The 20,653-nt window shown below is 37.3% G+C and overlaps 1 protein-coding gene across 1 annotated transcript in view; it reads left to right on the forward strand.

The window, feature by feature from the left end:
• Positions 1 to 4,246, forward strand: part of EPHA6 (EPH receptor A6) — a 1,448,913-nt gene extending 1,444,667 nt beyond the window's left edge. The window contains exon 16 of the mRNA XM_053706041.1: positions 2,721 to 4,246. Within this exon, the coding sequence (XP_053562016.1) occupies positions 2,721 to 2,835 (115 nt within the window). The 3' untranslated portion in view covers positions 2,836 to 4,246. The remainder of the gene's footprint in view (positions 1 to 2,720) is intronic.
• The last annotated feature ends 16,407 nt before the right edge of the window (positions 4,247 to 20,653 follow it).

The raw sequence follows: 20,653 nt of genomic DNA on the forward strand, positions 1-20,653 counted from the left end.
GATAGTGTCATAAAATCATAAAATGCATAATTTATTGTGTCTACAATTCCCAGTGTAAAACAAAAACAAAAGCAAAAAAACTAAATTAACCGATATTTTGCGATCGCATAACATACACCAAACGGACCAGAGATTGTCTAGCAGGTCAATACATACAACTAAACAAATCCCGCACCAATCATCAGGGCCACAAGCGCCCACGGTGCTCTTTACTGACCAATCACAACACTTCCTTTCAACACCGCGTCTGCACTGAGCATAAAGGACACGATGTCCATCATAACTAGATCAAACTTAACTCTCATCTCCAAATCCAGAGGATCAAAAGAATACTGTCTCTAATTACCGCACCGGTTCATACTAACCAAACTATATATAAAATAATCAAAATATAAAATAATCATGAATAATTTAAGGAATCATTTAAGACAGAAAAACACTATCCCATATTCAAAGCATTAATAATAATAATAATCATTCATTGTGCTTACCCTAGAATCCAAAATAAATATCTCCCTATTTTAAATAAACTCATATTCCCACCAATGGGGCTCAACCACCGCCAGGCGAAGATAGAATCAGGACAAGATACCAAACTAGCTAGTGCTTAAGTAGTGATGTGTGCACATAAAGAAACAATATACATATACAATCATATAAAATGACCCCAAAGTAGGGCCAATATTAAAAACAATTGGTCCTATACATAAATCAAGTATAATATAAATTCCAATGATAGTACAACTATTCTGTAGACAAACAATCCAAGACAAGGTCAACGCTAGAGATACAAGCTGGAAGAAAAGAAGCTAAGTGAGAAATACAATAAAAGATAAGAAGTGCTAGAACCAAAAGAAGTAAGAAAAAAGAAAAAAACTTACACCCTACTTGCGTGCAGACATGATCATATATTCTCAAGTGCACTAACCCGACATGAAAGTATGAATATTTCACATCCCAGTGTTCTTCACATAGAAGAATACATTCTATTTATTCATAAAAATATATATATATATATATATATATATATATATATATATATATATATATAATTATATTTTGGTACAATTTTTTATCTATACCTATATATACATGATTAGATATAGATATACACAGATATATATAGAAATATATATTTAAAAATACTTAGAACATAGTTCTGTATGTGAAAAACATTTTAATGTGAAATATTTACAGTAAATACATAATTAAACACTTTATTAAATATGAATATTTCATAAATATGCTTTAACATGTTTTCATCTACTTGACTGCTAAGGGCTCCAATGCACTTACATACTGTCTATATATGTGTACATATTTATTTATGTGTTTATATGTGTATAAATGTCTGTAAATACATATATACATATAAATACATATAAACACATAAATACATATGTACACATATATATAGACGTATATATATATATATATATATATATATTTTTATATATATATATATATATATATATATATATACACACACATACATATTTAGACATGTATATGTATGTATCTCAGTGTTAAAGCCCTTTGCAGCATTTTTTTTTTCTCTAACACTTGAGACTTCATATCTTTGAGCCCATATAACTTTTCTGAGCAATATTTTTTTTTTAAAACAATTATTAGTAGATGGTGTTATTATGATTATAAGTGTTCTTAGTAATGTATTTTTGTGACACTATTTTGTGTCATGAAACAGTTAACCAGCGCTCTGAGACCGCTGTAATCATTCCAGCGTAAATTGCGATTGCACTCAAGTGATCACGTATACTTTCAACTTGTAATATGAGCAATAAACACGACTTGTGCAGACAATCAAGATAAACCCCTTATCGCTCACGCATAACTGTTAATGGGCTACTCGTAATCTCAATAAACACTCTAATAAATTAAAACATAATTTATGAAGCATAAAATGTCCCTCAGTGAGAAAAAGTAATCAGTGGATTACTATTATATAAAACTGTCAAAACAGTAAGTGTTTATAGCTTTGCAAATATGTTGCAAGTAAAAACAGTTTCATTGTAATGCTGCATATTTAAAAGGTCACAGTTACCCAACCCTTGTTCACCCCTTGAATGGCAGAGAGAACATTATTATATTGCAATGGAACCAACAGGTTAATCCTGTCTTTATCATAATCTGAGCCAAAACCACATTTCATTTGTGACATTGTAATAATGCTAAATAACGCATATCATTTGGTTATATCAGGATACCGATCAGAGGTTCAGCCATTTTTATTACATTTTGATAGGACTAGCCTTAAAATACATTTATACATATCTGTGGTATGTTGGTAGAATGAGGGCAAGTTTACTAGGTCCAATCTACAGATTGGATTAAGAAAATAGGTTCAGGTTAAGCTTCTGGACTCTGATATAAAAATAGGATACACCATGTTCTTCAGCAAGTTTCAAAGTTGATGCAAAGGCCAAATGGACTATAAATACATATGGGCACAATTACTTTATGCTACTCATTCCATAAAAAATGGCTAAAACCATAACTGAAAATAATATGAAATATTATTCCAGTTCTGTTCATAATTAAACTATATATATATATATATATATATATATATATATATATATATATATATATATATATATATACACCAGGTTGAATTTACCGTCGATATTGAAACTGGCCAGAAAAGGGCAAAACTAAAAATATATAAACATCATATAATCATGTTTTGTTTTTTCTCCTAGTGACGTCAGAAGAACTGGTGTTACACTCATTGGACATCAGAGACGAATAGTGAGCAGTATACAGACTTTACGATTACAGATTATGCATATACAGGACAAAGGATTCCATGTATGAAAGTAGTAGGAGCAACTGTTTTGTGCCTCAGCATTTCTCTAACCGGAGATATTCTTATTCCTCATTTTGGACTCTTCCAGACCATATATGGACTCTTGGGTAGAGAGTGAGAACTCCACATTAAAGCTTCCATATTGGAGTTTTTGAAAAGTATACATAGATATGTCTTCAAGATACTTAAAAAAATCCTGGGCCCTTAAGCAAGACTGCTGCTTCACACTGATGGATGGTTACGCATGGATGTGCAACTACATACGACAACTGCCGCAAACAGAAAACATTATGGCCAAGTCTAGCTTTTTTTCTTTGTGTATTTGGGACTTGAAGATACCATATTAGTTAACTGTTTTTTTTCTCATTTTGTGATATTGTAACTTCCAGTATAAAATGTCCAATTGAAAACACAAAGTATAATGCAAATTGTAAAGATGATGTTCCATATCTAGAGCTGGAGATAACTAATGTAAATTGGTTGGCCCAGCACCTGATGTCAATATTATGTGACAGTTTGTTGAGTGAGCGAGGATCAGTAATCTTTATAGCAAGAGCAATGTTTCTTTAGTGAGTATTGAGTGTGTGTGGAAAACCAAGTGTACTTCCTGAGGCCCAGGATTGAATTGTACTCTATGCTATATATTCTTGTACTTTTACAGTTTAGAATCAGAAAACTATTTGTCTTCTAGTGTTTTTACGACATCTATGCCAACCTGAAACTTCCCATAAAAAGGCTAAAGGAATGGTGTAGCTCCTCGATTATCTACCGCTCGATTAACTAGTCCTGAAAGGGTAGCACAGACATTACTAGTTAATCCTTTGTCTAGGGAGTTAATAAAAGCACACTGCAAATATATTAGAAATATATAATATTTATAAGTGTTTCCATTACCTTTTTCATAATTATATGAAAATGACCATTAACATTTCTCCTCAGAATCAGTTTGACTTCCTTATTTGTGTGTCATGGCATACAGTGCCTTTTACAGGGTCTGTAATAAAGTAGGATTGATTGCTGCTTCTGAAAGACCCATTCAAAGCCCACTTTATCTTAAGTCACTGTATTCTCTCTGACTGTGTCAGCACCAAACATAATGTGTTTAGATGCATTCTACAAGCCTTCTATAAGAGTTTATAAATAAATGCAGTAGAATGATATATGAAGGTCCTGCTCCATATCATCTTTTAAAATGGTTCTAACAGTTTACTTGTACTTATTAACATGCAGAAGAGTTATGTTGTGCCATATAGCTTATTCAAGTTTACTGGGTAACATACACCAAACATATCTGCATCAAATTCAATGTCTGGATTAGCATACAGTCTAAAAACGTATGCATGTATATAAACAGATATATGCATATTCACTGTAGACAAAACATATTGAAATTAAATTTTATACAGTCTACTACACAAAGCTGGTCTGTGTTTTACTATTATCTAATAATAACAAGAAGAAAATGAAAAATCTAATATATTAGACCAGAGTGAGTAGTTACAAGTATTCCATAGAATGTCAGTGTTTCATTTATTTTGTCCTAATTCATAGTTAATTATTTTAAATAAATATATATATATATATATATATATATATATATATATAAATACAAAATTTGTTTTTTTAGCACACCTTACAAAAAGTTTAAATCAACATCTGGGAGTGCTGCCAATATGACCCAGTAATTACACAAACAAAGAGGTATCAGCGCACATCCATTTTCAAAAGCACAACATATTTTTTACTGCTGCAAAAAATTGCCTGCATATACATCAAGAGACAACTATCTTTTTTTAAATAATATTGGGAACTTAGTCACACAATATGGCCATATTTTGTTTCAGCCCTCTGTGGCAAAAGGATTTAGAGTAGGACCAGTCAAATTGGGGCACCTTGTAAGCGGTGACTGGCTAAGCAAAATATGGCCATATTGTGTGACTAAGTTCCCAATATTATTTAAAAAAAGATAGTTGCAATTTTTTGCAGCAGTAAAAAATATGTTGTGCTTTTGAAAATGGATGTGCGCTGATACCTCTTTGTTTGTATATATATATATATATATATATATATATATATATACATATATATATATATATATATATATATATATATATACATATCCAACAAATATCCCGCAATAATCATAAATGGGAAGCGGCACTCACTGGATTTTTGATGCAAACAAATGGCTAGATTACGAGTTTTGCGTTATGAGTAAAAAAGCAGCGTTATGGGTTATAACGCTGCTTTTTCACTACCGCTGCTATTACGAGTCTTGTAGGTACAGCTTTTTTTTGGCCTTAACTCAAATTAACTTACACAATTTGCGTAAAGTCTTTTTTCAATGGGACCTCCATAGCGCCGATATTACAAGCTTTTTCTGGGATGCCAAAAAGTGAGCGGTACAGCCTATCCCGCAAGATTCGTAACCCATTCTAAAGTCAGTAGTTATGAGTTTTACGCTACAAAGCTGTAGCATAAAACTCATAACTAAAGTGTTAAAAAGTGCACTAACACCCATAAACTACCTAATAACCCCTAAACCGAGGCCCTTCCGCATCGCAAACACTATAATAAAATTATTAACCCAATATCTGCCGTTCAGGACATCGCCACCACTATAATAAACATATTAACCCCTAAACCGCCGCACTCCCGCATCACAAACACTAGTTAAATATTATTAACCCATAATCTGCTGCCCCTAACATCGCTGCAACCTACATTACAGATATTAACCCCTAATCTGCCACCCCCAACGTTGCCGCCACTATACTAAAGTTATTAACCCCTAAACCTAAGTCTAACCCTAACACCCACTAACTTAAATATAATTAAAATAAATCTAAATAAAACCTACTATTAATAACTAAATAATTCCTATTTAAAACTAAATACTTACCTGTAAAATAAACCCTAAGCTAGCTACAATATAACTAATAGTTACATTGTAGCTAGCTTAGGGTTTATTTTTATTTCACAAGCAAGTTTGTATTTATTTTAACTAGGTAGAATAGTTATTAAATAGTTATTAACTATTTACTAACTACCTAGCTAAAATAAATATAATTTTAACTGTAAAATAAAACCTTACCTGAGTTACACTAACACCTAGCCTTACACTACAATTAAATAAATTACCTAAATTAAATACAATTACCTAAATAAAAAAAACAAAAAACACCAAATTACACAAAATAAAAAAAGAAATTATCAGATATTTAAACTAATTACACCTAATCTAATAGCCCTAGCAAAATAAAAAAAATCCCCCCCAAAATAAAAAAAAAACATAGCCTACAATAAACTACCAATAGCCCTTAAATGGACCTTTTGCGGGGCATTGCCCCAAAGAAACCAGCTCTTTTACCTGTACAAAAAATACAAACAGCCCCACAACAGTATAACCCACCACCTACACAACCAAACCCCCCAAATAAAAACCTAACTAAAAAACCTAAGCTCCCCATTGCCCTGAAAAGGGCATTTGGATGGGCATTGCCCTTAAAAGGGTATTTAGCTCTTTTTCAATTGCCCAAAGCCTAATCTAAAGCTAAAACCCACCCAATAAACCCTTAAAAAACCCTAACACTAACCCCTGAAGATCCACTTACAGTTTTGAAGAGCCGACATCCATCCTCAGCGAAACGGCAAGAAGTCCTCAACTAAGCCGGGAGAAGTCTTCATCCAAGCCGGCAGAAGTGGTCCTCCAGACGGGCAGACGCCTTCATCCAGACAGCATCTTCTATCTTCATCTATCCGGCGAGGAGCAGGTCCATCTTTAAGACATCTGGCACGGAGCATCCTCTTCAAACGAAGTCTTCTTCACAAATGAATGTTTCTTTAAGTGATGTCATCCAAGATGGCGTCCCTTGAATTCCAATTGGCTGATAGAATTCTATCAGCCAATTGGAATTAAAGGTGAAAAATCTTTTGGCTGATTGGAACAGCCAATAGGATGCAAGCTCAATCCTATTGGCTGATTGGATCAGCCGATAGAATTTTTTCCCCTTTATTTCCGATTGGCTGATAGAATTCTATCAGCCAATCAGAATCTAAGGGACGCCATCTTGGATGATGTCATTTAAAGGAACCTTCATTTGTCGTTAGTCCGTCAGAAGAAGAGGATGCTCCGCATCGGATGTCTTGAAGATGGACCCGCTCCACGCCGGATGGATGAAGAAAGAAGATGCCCGTCTGGAGGACCACTTCTGCCGGCTTGGATGAAGATTTCTCCCGGCTTCGTTGAGGACTTCTTGCCGCTTTGCTGAGGACTTCTGCCGGCTTCGTTGAGGATGGATGTCCGGTCTTCAAAACTGTAAGTGGATCTTATGGGTTAGTGTAAGGTTTTTTAAGGGTTTATTGGGTGGGTTTTAGTTTTAGATTAGGGATGGGCTTTTGAAAAAGAGCTAAATGCCCTTTTAAGGGCAATGCCCATCCAAATGCCCTTTTCAGGGCAATGGGGAGCTTAGGTTTTTTTAGTTAGGTTTTTATTTGGGGGGTTTGGTTGTGTGGGTTGTGGGTTTTACTGTTGGGGGGGTGTTTGTATTTTTTGTACAGGTAAAAGAGCTTATTTCTTTGGGGCAATGCCCTGCAAAAGGCCCTTTTAAGGGCTATTGGTAGTTTATTGTAGGCTATGGGTTTTTTTTATTTTGGGGGGGATTTTTTTATTTTGATAGGGTTATTAGATTAGGTGTAATTAGTTTAAAAATCTGATAATTTATTTATTTATTTTGTGTAATTTAGTGTTGTTGTTTTTTGTAATTTAGGTAATTGTATTTAATTAATTTAATTAATTTAATTGAGGTGTAATGTTAGGTGTTAGTGTAACTCAGGTTAGGTTTTATTTTACAGGTAAATCTGTATTTATTTTAACTAGCTAGTTTTAAATAGTTAATAACTATTTACTAACTATTCTACCTAGTTAAAATAAATACAAACTTAGCTGTGAAATAAAAAACATAATTTATGCTTACCTGATAAATTTATTTCTCTTGTAGTGTATCCAGTCCACGGATCATCCATTACTTATGGAATATATTCTCCTTCCCAACAGGAAGTTGCAAGAGTCCACCCACAGCAAAGCTGCTATATAGCTCCTCCCCTAACTGCCATATTCAGTCATTCGACCGAAAACATGCAGAGAAAGGAAAAACCATAGGGTGCAGTGGTGACTGTAGTTCAAATGAAAAAATTACCTGCCTTAAAGTGACAGGGCGGGCCATGGACTGGATACACTACAAGAGAAATAAATTTATCAGGTAAGCATAAATTATGTTTTCCCTTGTTAAGTGTATCCAGTCCACGGATCATCCATTACTTATGGAATACCAATACCAAAGCTAAAGTACACGGATGATGGGAGGGACAAGGCAGGTACTTAAACGGAAGTTACCACTGCCTGTAAAAAAAAAACCTTTCTCCCAAAAATAGCCTCCGAAGAAGCAAGGTATCAAATTTGTTAAATTTGAAAAAGTATGAAGCGCAGACCAAGACTCCGTCTTGTAAATCTGTTCAACAGAAGCCACATTTAAAAAAGGCCCAAGTGAAAACCACAGCTCTAGTAGAATGAGCTGCAATCCCTTCAGGAGGCTGCTGTCCAGCAGTCTCATAAGCTAAATGAATTAAGCTTTCTAACCAAAAAGATAGAGAGAGTGCTGAAGTCTTTTGACCTCTCCTCTGTCCAGAATAGAAAAAAACAAGGTGAACGTTTGATGAAAACTGTAGTAACTTGTAAGTAAAACTTTAAAGCACAAACCACGTCCAATATTGTGTAATAGACGTTCCTTCTTTGAGGAAGGATTAGGGTACAAGCATGGAACAACTATCTCTTGAGTGATGTTCGTGTTAGATACCACCTTAGGAAAAAACCCAGGTTGGTACGCAGGACTACCTTATCCATACGAAGGACCAGATAAGGAGAATCACATTGTAACACAGATAACTTGGAGACTCTACGAGTCGAGGAAATAGCTACCCAAAAGGAACTTTCCAAGATAAAGATTGATATCTATGGAACAAAAAAGGTTCAAACGGAACATCTTGAAGAGCCTTAAGAACCAGGTTTAAGCTCCATGGTGGAGCAACAGTTTTAAACACAGGCTTGGATCTAACCAAAGCCTGACCAAATGCCTAAACGTCTAGAATACCTGCCAGGCGCTGGTGCAAAAAAATAGACAGAGTAAAAATCTGTCCCTTTTAAGGAATTAGCTGACAACCCTTTTCTCAAAAACATCTTGGAGAAAAGATAATATCCTGGGAATCCAGGCTTTACTCCATGAGTAACCCTTGGATTCATAACAATCAGATATTTACACCATATCTATGTTCAATTTTCCTAGAGACAGGCTTTCATGTCTGTATTAAGGTATCAATGACTGACTCGGAGAAGCCATGCTTTGATAACATCAAGCGTTCAGTCTCCAGGCAGTCCATCTCAGATTGATTCTATTTAGATGGTTGAAAGGACCCTGAGGTAGAGGGACCTGTCTCAGAAGCAGAGACCGTGATGGAAAGGATGACATGTCCACGAGATCTGCATACCAGGGCCTGCGTGGCTACGCAGGCGCTGTCAAAAACACCAAAGCCCTCTCCTGCTTGGTCTTGACCTCCGGAGGAAATCCCACTCCCCCGGAAGAAAAGTCTGACGACTTAGAAAATCCACCTCCAAGTTCTCAACACCTGGGATATGGATAGCTGATAGACAAGAGTGAGTCTCTGTCCAGGGAATTATTGTAAGACTTCTAACATCACTAGGGAACTTCTGTTCCCCCTTGATGGCTGATGTAAGCCACAGTCGTGTATATTGTCCGCCTGAGTATGATGTACCTCAGAGTTGCTAACTGAGGCCAAGTCTGAAGAGCATGGAATATCACTCCCAGAATATTTATTAGAAGGAGGGTCTCCTCCTAAGTCCACTATCCCTGAGCCTTCAGGGAGTTCCAGACTGCATCCCAACCTAAAAGGCTGGCATCCCCTTTTTTGGGGGGGGAATCTTTGAAATCCAGAAGATATCTCTGGGATATAAATTCCAATGCCTAGGGATCCTGGGCATCTCTTGCCCACGCCCGGGCGAAGAATGAAAGTCTGCCCCCTATAGGATCCGTTACCGGATAGGGGTCCGTTCCTTCATGCTGCCTTAGAGGCAGCAGCAGGCTCCTTGGCCTGCTTATCTTTGTTCCAGGTCCAATTGTCTCCAGACCGCCTTGGACTGAGCAAAAATTCCCTCTTGTTTTGCCTTAGAGGAAGTGGATGCCACACCTGCCCTGAAGTTTTAAAAGCCACGAAAATTAGGCCTTTTTTGGCCCTTGATTCCTATCCTGAGGAAGGGCATGACGTTTTCCTCCAGTGATATAAGCAATAATCTCCTTCAAACCAGGCCCGAATAGGGTCTGCCCCTTGAAGGGAAGTTAAGTAGCTTATTTATTAAAGTCACGACAGCTGACCATGATATAAGCCATAGCGCTCTGCGCGCCAGTACAGTAAAAAACAGAATTCTTAGCCGTTAGTCTAGTCAAATGAACAAAGGCATCAGAAAACAAAGGAATTGGCTAGCATAAGCTTGTCAATATATATTCATCCAATGGAGTCGCTAACTGTAAAGCCTCATCAAGAGACTCAACCCAGAACGCCGCAGCAGCAGTGACAGAAGCAATGTATGCCAGGGGCTACAGGATAAAACCCTGTTGAATAAACATTTTTTATCCATTTGGATCTAAAAAGCACAACTGTCCTCGCCAGAGGTAGTGGTACGCTTAGCTAGAGTAGAAACTCTTCTCTCCACCTTAGGAACTGTCTGCCAGAAGTCCCGTGTGGTGGTAACTATTAGAAAACATTCTTCTAAAAAATAGGAGGGGAAGAGAACGGCACACCTGGTCTATCCCATTCCTTATTGAAAAAAAAAATTTTTTTTAGTAAACCTCTTTAGGTATTGGAAAAACATCAGTACACACCGGCACTGCATATTATTTATCCAGTCTATTCAATTTCTCTGGCCCTGCGATTGTACACATTCATTCAGAGCAGCCAAAGCCTCCCTGAGCAACAAGTGGAGGTTCTCAAGCATAAATTTTAAATGTAAAAATATCAGAATCAGGTTAAATCATCTTCCCTGAGTCAAAAAAATCACCCACAGACTAAGCATATTGTGAGGTAGTATCATACATGGTTCTTAAAGCGTCTGTATGCTCTGTATCTACCCCCAGAGCTATCTGCTTTCCTTTAATTTCAGGTAGTCTGACTAATACTGCTGCCAGAGTATTATTCACCACCTTTGCCATGTCTTGTAAATAAACGCTATGGACGCCCTTGATGTACTTGGCGCCATTTGAGCGCGAGTCCCTGAAGCGGGAGTCGAAGGGTCTGACACGTGGGGAGAGTTAATCGGCATAACTTTCCCCTCGACAGAATCCCCTGGTAAAATAAACGCTATGGGTGCCCTTGATGTACTTGGCGCCATTTGAGCGTGAGTCCCTAAAGCGGGAGTCAAAAGGTCTGACACTTGGGGAGAGTTAGTCGGCATAACTATCCCCACGACAGAATCCTCTGGTGATAATGTTTTTAAAGACAAAAAATGATCTTTATTGTTTAACATGAAATCAGTACATCTGGTACACATTCTAAGATGGGGTTCCACCATGGCTTTAAAACATAATGAACACAGAGCTTCCTCTATGTCAGACATGTTAGAACAGACTAATAATGAGACTAATAAGCTTGGAAAACACTTTAAATCAAGTTAACAAGCAAATATATAAAACGTTACTGTGCCTTTAAGAGAAACAAATTTTGTCAAAATTTGAAAAACAGTGAAAAAAGGCAGTAAAACAAACGAAATTTTTACAGTACATGTAATAAGGTAACAGAGCATTGCACCCACTTGCAAATGGATTATTAACCCCTTAATGCAAAAAAAACAGATCAAAAAAACGACATAGACGTTTTTAAAAACAGACACAACAAAACTGCCACAGCAGAGCTGTGGATTACCTTCCCTATAAACGATTTTGGAAGTCTTTTTAGCCCTTTAGAAATGTCCTGTAGTATTCATGGGACTGCTGAGGGAATCTGGATAATTCATTTTGTAATTTTAACTGCGAAAAAAATCGCTAAATTAGGCCCCTCCCACTCATATTACAACAGTGGAAAGCTTCAGTTAACTGTTTCTATGCAAAATTTAAGCCAGCCATGTGGAAAAAACTTAGGCCCCAATAAGTTTTATCACCAAACATATGTTAAAAAACGATTAAACATGCCAGCAAACGTTTTAAAACACATTTTTACAAGAGTATGTATCTCTATTAATAAGCCTGATACAAGTCGCTTTTACTGCATTTAAGGCTATACCAACATTACAGTGTTATCACCAATGTACGTTAAAAAACGATTAAACATGACAGCAAACGTTTTAAAACACATTTTTATAAGAGTATGTATCTCTATTAATAAGCCTGATACCAGTCGCTATCGCTGCATTTAAGGCTTTACTTACATTACTTCGGTATCAGCAGTATTTTCTTAGTCAATTCCATTCCTAGAAAAATATTTTACTGCACATACCTTATCTGCAGGAAAACCTGCACGCCATTCCCCCTCTGAAGTACCTCACTCCTCAGAATGTGTGAGAACAGCAAATGGATCTCAGTTACGTCTGCTAAGATCATAGAAAAATGCAGGCAGATTCTTCTTCCAAATACTGCCTGAGATAAACAGCACACTCCGGTGCCATTTAAAAATAACAAACTTTTGATTGAAGAATAAACTAAGTATAAATCACCACAGACTCTCACGACCTCCTATCTATGTTGAGGCTTGCAAGAGAATGACTGAATATGGCAGTTAGGGGAGGAGCTATATAGCAGCTTTGCTGTGGGTGGACTCTTGCAACTTCCTGTTGGGAAGGAGAATATATTCCATAAGTAATGGATGATCCGTGGACTGGATACACTTAACAAGAGAAATAAACCCTAAGCTAGATACAATGTAACTATTAGTTATCTTGTAGCTAGCTTAGGGTTTATTTTACAGGTAAGTATTTAGTTTTAAATAGGAATTATTTAGTTATTAATAGTAGATTTTATTTAGATTTCTTTTAATTATATTTAAGTTAGGGTTAGACTTAGGGTTAGGTTTAGGGGTTTATAACTTTAGTATAGTGGCGGCGACATTGGGGGCGGCAGATTAGGGGTTAATAAATGTAGGTAGGTGGCAGCGATGTTAAGGGCGGCAGATTAGGGGTTAATAATATTTAACTAGTGTTTGCGATGCGGGAGTGCGGCAGTTTAGGGGTTAATATGTTTATTAGAGTGGCGGCAATGTCCGGAGCAGCAGATTAGGGGTTAATAAGTGTAGGTAGGTTGCGGCTACATTGGGTGCGGGATATTAGGGGTTAATAAGTATAATGTAGGTGTCGGAGATGTTGGGGGCAGCAGATTAGGGGTTAATAAGTATAATGTAGATGGCGGCGATGTCGGGGGCGGCAGATTAGGGGTCAATAAGTATAATGTAGGTGTCGGCGATGTCGGGGGCGGCAGATTAGGGGTTAATAAGTGTAAGATTAGGGGTGTTTAGACTCGGGGTTCATGTTAGGGTGTTAGGTGTAAACATAAATTTAGTTTCCCCATATTAATCAATGGGGCTGCGTTACGGAGCTTTACGCTGCTTTATTGCAGGTGTTAGGCTTTTTTTCAGCCGGCTCTCCCCATTGATGTCTATGGGGAAATCGTGCACGAGCACGTAAAACCAGCTCACCGCTGACTTAAGCAGCGCTGGTATTGGAGTGCGGTATGGAGCTCAATTTTGCTCTACGCTCACTTCTTGCCTTATAACGCCGGGTTTCTGAGAACCTGTAATACCAGCGCTGTAGGTAAGTGAGTGGTGACAGTAACCGCACCCCTCATAACGCAAAACTCGTAATCTAGCCAAAAGACTTTAATTAAAACACATACATCCCACAATATGTGGGATATTGGTTGGATATTTACAAACAAGCTGGACACCCTGGTTGCTGACCGGAATGTGAGAGTGCCTGCCTTCTTCACAATATACATACTCTATTACCTACGCATTACAATTTATCTTGATCTACAGGAATCAGTTTTGTACACTGATTTTATGTATTTTAATTCTTCTGGCTTATTTTAGTAATTAGATAGTGTTTTTTATATTGATGTATTTATTTATTTACAGGTGATTACCTTTTTATTGAATTATAAATCACAATACAAACAATAAAGTATATCACGGGACAAGAGTTTTAACATAGAAAACTGCATAACATAATAAAATCTACCAATCCTTCATTGATTAAGGGGAGGCCTCTCTTCAACTTTGCAATAACATAATAGCAAAACATACTAGAAGGAAAACAAATACAAAATGGAGGGCCACTGTTGCACAGCTTATACTCCTATAATACAATGGCTTATGAAGAAATGTGTATGTTCACAACTGAGGCCCAAATATAAGATGCCACCAATAATCTTGTCTACACATCAAATTAAATAAAGTATATAGTGATATAAATTGTCTACAAAAAGCAAACCTTCTATTACAGCCATTGGCAGCATGACCATTACTGAGTACAAAGACTATTATACTAAAAGGAATTAGTAATATGGTCAGGGGGCTGTCAGAATGCCTAGAAGCTAAGAGAGCATCAGTAACGTTTTTTCACACATAAGCATAGGCATATAGCAGGCTGTAACATCAAGTTTCTCATTAATGGACATAGGGAGACTGGGCTTGTGGAATGTCTGCAAATTGGAGTTCAAATTAGGTGTTATCTGGAACAGAGGACCAGGAAGACTTTTGGATTTTTTGCATGGTGATAGTCAATTTATTAAAATTAGCAACAGCAGAAAAACAACTAACAGGATTGGCCAGGTGCTGCACAGTATAAACAGTAACAGACAAATAGTAATCAGGTTGATTACAGGTTACATGGTTCAGGAATCTGAATACACACCTATTGTGAGATAGGAACTGAATACAAGGTGCAATTGCAACAAGCTGAAGTCTGTATACTCAGGTATGTAACTGAGTACAAGGGTGCAGAGAGGATAAGCTGGATATACAGGTATGCACGTTTAGGTAGGTAACTGCATATAAAGGTGCAGAGAGGATAAGCTGGATATACAGGTATGCACGTTTAGGTAGGTAACTGCATATAAAGGTGCAGAGAGGATAAGCTGGATATACAGGTATGCACGTTTAGGTAGGTAACTGCATATAAAGGTGCAGAGAGGATAAGCTGGATATACAGGTATGCACGTTTAGGTAGGTAACTGCATATAAAGGTGCAGAGAGGATAAGCTGGATATACAGGTATGCACGTTTAGGTAGGTAACTGCATATAAAGGTGCAGAGAGGATAAGCTGAGTATACAGGTATGCACGTTTAGGTAGGTAACTGCATATAAAGGTGCAGAGAGGATAAGCTGGATATACAGGTATGCACGTTTAGGTAGGTAACTGCATATAAAGGTGCAGAGAGGATAAGCTGGATATACAGGTATGCACATTTAGGTAGGTAACTGCATATAAAGGTGCAGAGAGGATAAGCTGGATATACAGGTATGCATGTTTAGGTAGGTAACTGCATATAAAGGTGCAGAGAGGATAAGCTGGGTATACAGGTGTGCACGTTTAGGTAGGTAACTGCATATAAAGGTGCAGAGAGGATAAGCTGGATATACAGGTGTGCATGTTTAGGTAGGTAACTGCATATAAAGGTGCAGAGAGGATAAGCTGGGTATACAGGTGTGCACGTTTAGGTAGGTAACTGCATATAAAGGTGCAGAGAGGATAAGCTGGATACACAGGTATGTAACTGAGTACAAAGGTGCAGAGAGGATAAGCTGGATATACAGGTGTGCACGTTTAGGTAGATAACTGCATATAAAGGTGCAGAGAGGATAAGCTGGATATACAGGTGTGCACGTTTAAGTAGGTAACTGCATATAAAGGTGCAGAAGACACAAGCACACTCTGGACACGCTGAAGTATGGATACACAGGTATACTGCAGTTTTTGAAAGGTAATAAGATGCTATGGAACTAAGATGGCTTCCTTCAGAAGTTCGCTGACAATTTTTCTTTTTAAGATAAATAAATTGGCTATTGTGTTAAATAGGATAGTAACATATGTTCAATGTCCTGAACTAACTAATATCAGTGGCAAAATGTTCCTCAGAAGAAAGTTGCTGGTTGTTGAGTAGCGAAAAGGGTCAGTAAACACATTGGCCCCAAGTTATCAAGGTCTGTCGGACCTGATCCGACAGTGCGGATCAGGTCCGACAGACCTTGCTGAATACGGCGAGTGTACACACATTCAGCATTGCACCAGCAGCTCACAAGAGCTGCTGGTGCAACGCCGCCCCCTGCAGACTTGCGCCGCCAGCAGGGGGTGTCAATCAACCCGATCGTACTCGATCGGCTTGATTTCCGGCGATGTCTGTCCGCCTGCTCAGAGCAGGCGGACAGGTTATGGAGCAGCGGTCTTTGTGACCACTGCTTCATAACTGCTGTTTCCTTACGGAGCTTGATAACTAGAGGCCATTGAGAATTTTATATAAAATGTTTATGTATAATGAAACAACTTTGCAATCTACTTTTTTATTATTTATTTTACCCTTTCCATTAAATTTAGTTCTCAAAATCAAGGATCATATTATTCTCAGAATGTGATATGCACCCTGCAGATTTCTTAAGGCAACCCCTGCTACATATCTTTCCCTTTTTGGACTTAACTGATAGCAGCTGCAAAACAATGTACTTAACTTTATACTAACATTATGACAGTGACTAGCTTTGCTGTCTGTAGACTAAAGCCCAGACTGGCTCCTCCAAATAAGGCAATGGTGGGCGGAGTTTGGCTATTTAAAAACAATTGCAGTAAAAATTATGTTAATTTGATTTAAAAATGTTAAGACTTGGCTGATGTGTTATTCTATAGCAACACAACAGAACTGTCTTTACAATGTGTTTATTGTCTCTTTAAGTGGGAGCTTTTGCTTGGATATAAAGAGTAATAGTCCAGGGGTAGACATTTGCCCAACCTTGCCTTTTCATCTAGACCCTCATGCATATTGTATGTTACATCTTTTACTGCTGGGATTTCCTTTTCCCAATAAATCTGCCTTCAGCTTTAAAACTCACAAAGTAAAATATAGACGTTGTATAGTTAACTTTGAAAGCCACGATTAAGCAATCTTCTGTAAAAACATGGTTTTTAATAATGTCAATACTGTTAGTGAAAATCATACCAGTAATCAAATATGAAAAATTAATATTAAATAAGGTAATTTGCCACTGTAGGTGTCCTGAAGTTCCTGCAGATCCCCTTAGCTGTAAATGATATCACGTAGTCATTATTTCGGCTTGAAAAACAGCAAAAAACGTTGCTCCTGACAGATTGTGATTGAGGCCATTGTCCGTAAGAGTTGGAAGAAACTAGTGAGCCTGCCAGTGAGATTTCTTTTTGTTGCCAACAGTGACTGCTATGTGATATAACCTATAGCTTCTTGTGTGCACATAAAATAGGGTTACCCCCCCTTGCTGCAACACAATGAGCTATAATTCATTATAACCCTCTCTGGAAGTCAAGGGGTTACATTACATTACAAAACAATTAATGTCCAATTCTCAATGCTAAAGAGGGGCTATAATGAAGAACAGCGCTTTTTAAAGACTCAGACTTTCAAATGTACTTCCATCATCAAATTTGCTTCTTTTTCTTGGTTTACTTTGTTGAAAAATTAGCTTCAAAGCAGCAACACACTACTGGCAGTTAGCTGAACACATCTGGTAAGAGTCTTATCTGAGTAGTAACCAGCTAGCTCCCAGTAGTACAATGCTGCTCCAGAACCTACCTAGACATCGACAAAGGATGCAAAACAAAATGTATCACAGTGACAGGTTCTTGACACAAGTGAACAATAATATAAATCAATCAATGGATAATATATACAATAACCACAATTTTCAGGTGACTGTAAGTCCTTTATAATTTAGAGTGAATGGATAACAGCAATTTTGACAGAAATCATCAGGTTGGTTCCTCAAAAAGATACAAGGAAAACCATGGCGCAAAACTGTGAAATTCAATGATATACAGCAATACAGCTGAGCATTCCTACTCACGTTATAGAGCTTCAATAGCTCTAAGAGTTGGGCTTTATAAGGGAAACCCAGGGTAAGACCGGATACACTGTAGTCTCTGGTGCTGTCCGCAAAGTTTTTATTAGAAGATTACAAAAGAAACATGTTGACATGGTATAAGTGTACAGGCAGCAACACATTAGCGTGTGTGAGTCTGTATACAAAGGTGTAAGGTCTTGATTTAAAACCTTTAACAAAATTTATGTTTGTAGCTAACAACTTACACCCAGATAATAGTAATGGATTAAATGAGTAAAAATGGTTATTAGCATTTACTTCATTAGGTGAGCAAACATACACAAAAGATATTGTCAGGTGTATGTTGCTTTAATTAACAGTTTAACACAGATTAAATGAGAGGTCTTAGGATAAATTGCAATCACTACGTATGATTTTCTGTAAGTGTATTGATTCACCATTAGAAGAAGTACATACAATTAAAGAGTATAATTTTGAAGTGAAAATATAATTCATGTAAATATCCCAGAATGAAGTTTATATTTTGAGTACACATGATGGCTTTGATGTTTAGGCAAAGTATATAAATAACTCAGAAATAGTTTATAACTTTGAGTAAAGCAGCAGGTTAGGTAAAAAGGTTCTTGCAGGCAAAGTACATGAGCAAAGATAAAATGAAACTGCACAGAGAAATGGTCAGCTGGTTAATAAGCAGAGAGGAAGAAGTTAAACAGTTCAATACTCTGTAGCTTGCAGATATACTTGCGGTTTCCCTTGTTTGTGATGATCCGATATAGTAGATTGGAGTTCTGGAGGCTACGTGATCATGGTGTCTGCTGAGCGCTAGCGTGTAGACTCTGTGAACAGCGTGTCATCTGAGCGGTGCTCTGGTGGCTGTGTGAACAGCGTGTCAGGTGAATGGTGCTGCGTAGGCAGCCTGTCAGCTGGAGATGATGATCCGGATTAGTAGGTAAGTAAGAATAGCCTGCAATGCTTGGAAGTGCAAACGAACAGTACACAGGCAGGCAAAAGTTACCGCAGTGAGCGGATGTTAAGGTAAACTGCAAAAGTGACATAATGAACTCCGTAATGGAGTGGCAACAAATGTTTCTGAAATTCAGAATTGTAACGATAGCTTAAACTTTGATCCAAAGACTTTCAGTAGGAACAAAATAATCAAGCAACAATGGTAGGAGGAAGTGACCTTATATAGTGTATAGAGGTGAAGAGGAGGTGCCCGGCTTAAAGAGACAGTATGGAGTATTACAGATCCCCCTACTCAAGGAATACTCTCTGAGGATTCGAATTTTGGTTTTAAAGGATAGAGCTTGTGAAAAGCATGCAGATCAGAGAATGGAACCCATGAGTTTTCCTCTGGACCATATACTTTCCATGATATGAGATTTTCAAGTTTGTTGCGTTGTAAATGAGAGTCAAGTATTATTTGAACTTCATATTCATCATGATCATCAATGTTGTATATATGTATGTATTGTGTACTTGTAAAGCGTGGCAAATCACCCGTAAGGGTCTCAAGGCGCTGCTCATTTTATCAACCTCAGAAGGATGAAAGGCTGAGTGGACCTCACTGGGGAGTGGAGGTAGTGGAGTTTGTAGTTGATTAGAATGTTTGTTCGGTATGTAGGGTTTTAAGAGACATACATGGGATGAGGGATGTATATTGTAAGAATCTGGTAGATCCAAGACAACTGTGCAGTCATTTATAATCTTAATTGGGAATGGACCAACAAATTGACAAGCAAGTTTTCTTGAGGGTACATTAAGTCTAAGATGTTTTGTACTAAGACATACCTTATCGTCAATCTTATAGTGAGGACTAGGTCTATGTTTCAGGTCATAATAATATTTTTGATTTGATTGAGCTTTAGTTAAATGGATCTTTAGAAGATCAATTCCTTTCTTCAATGTAGTAGTGAAATCAGTTGCACTAGGTGACTTGTTATCAGGATTGGACAGAATGAGAGTTTTTGGATGGTAGCCATATGATGCATAAAACGGTGTTGTTTTACTGGAGCTGGAAATTGAGTTATTATAAGAAAACTCTGCCATAGGTAGAAGGGAGTACCAATCATCTTGTAAATGAGAGATATAACATCGAAGATATTGCTTGATAATCTGATTGACTCTTTCTGTGAGGCCATTTGTTTGGGGATGAAAAGCAGTAGAGTCGAAAATCTATCTTTAGAATATTACAAAGGGTTTTCCAGAAAAAGGAGGTGAACTGTGTCCCACGGTCACTTATAATTGTGGTAGGTAAACCGTGGAGTCTTACAATGTGTCTGAGGAACATAGTAGCTGTTTCTTTTGCAGTAGGTAGATGTTTTAATGGGATAAAATGGGCTAGCTTAGTTGAATGAACTACCACAACCATGATGGTATTGTGTTGTGAGGATGGCAGTTCAACTATAAAGTCCATTGATATGGTTGACTAGGGGGTATCAGGAATTGGATTAGATCTTAGATAGCCAAAAGGTTTCTTGGGTTGGATTTCATTTTGTGCACAAATATCACATGAAGTGACAAATTCAAGGACACTTTGGTTCATTTGAGGCCACCAAAAATATCTTCTTATTAAGTCAATAGTCTTTTGTACACCAAGATGTCCTGAAATTGGAGAATCATGAAAATGAGACATAACTGTATCTCTGAGCGTTTTTGGAACGTTATTATTAAAAAAATAAACCTGATTG

This window comes from Bombina bombina, chromosome 3, assembly GCF_027579735.1.
Source record: "Bombina bombina isolate aBomBom1 chromosome 3, aBomBom1.pri, whole genome shotgun sequence".
Classification (NCBI taxonomy): Eukaryota; Metazoa; Chordata; class Amphibia; order Anura; family Bombinatoridae; genus Bombina; species Bombina bombina.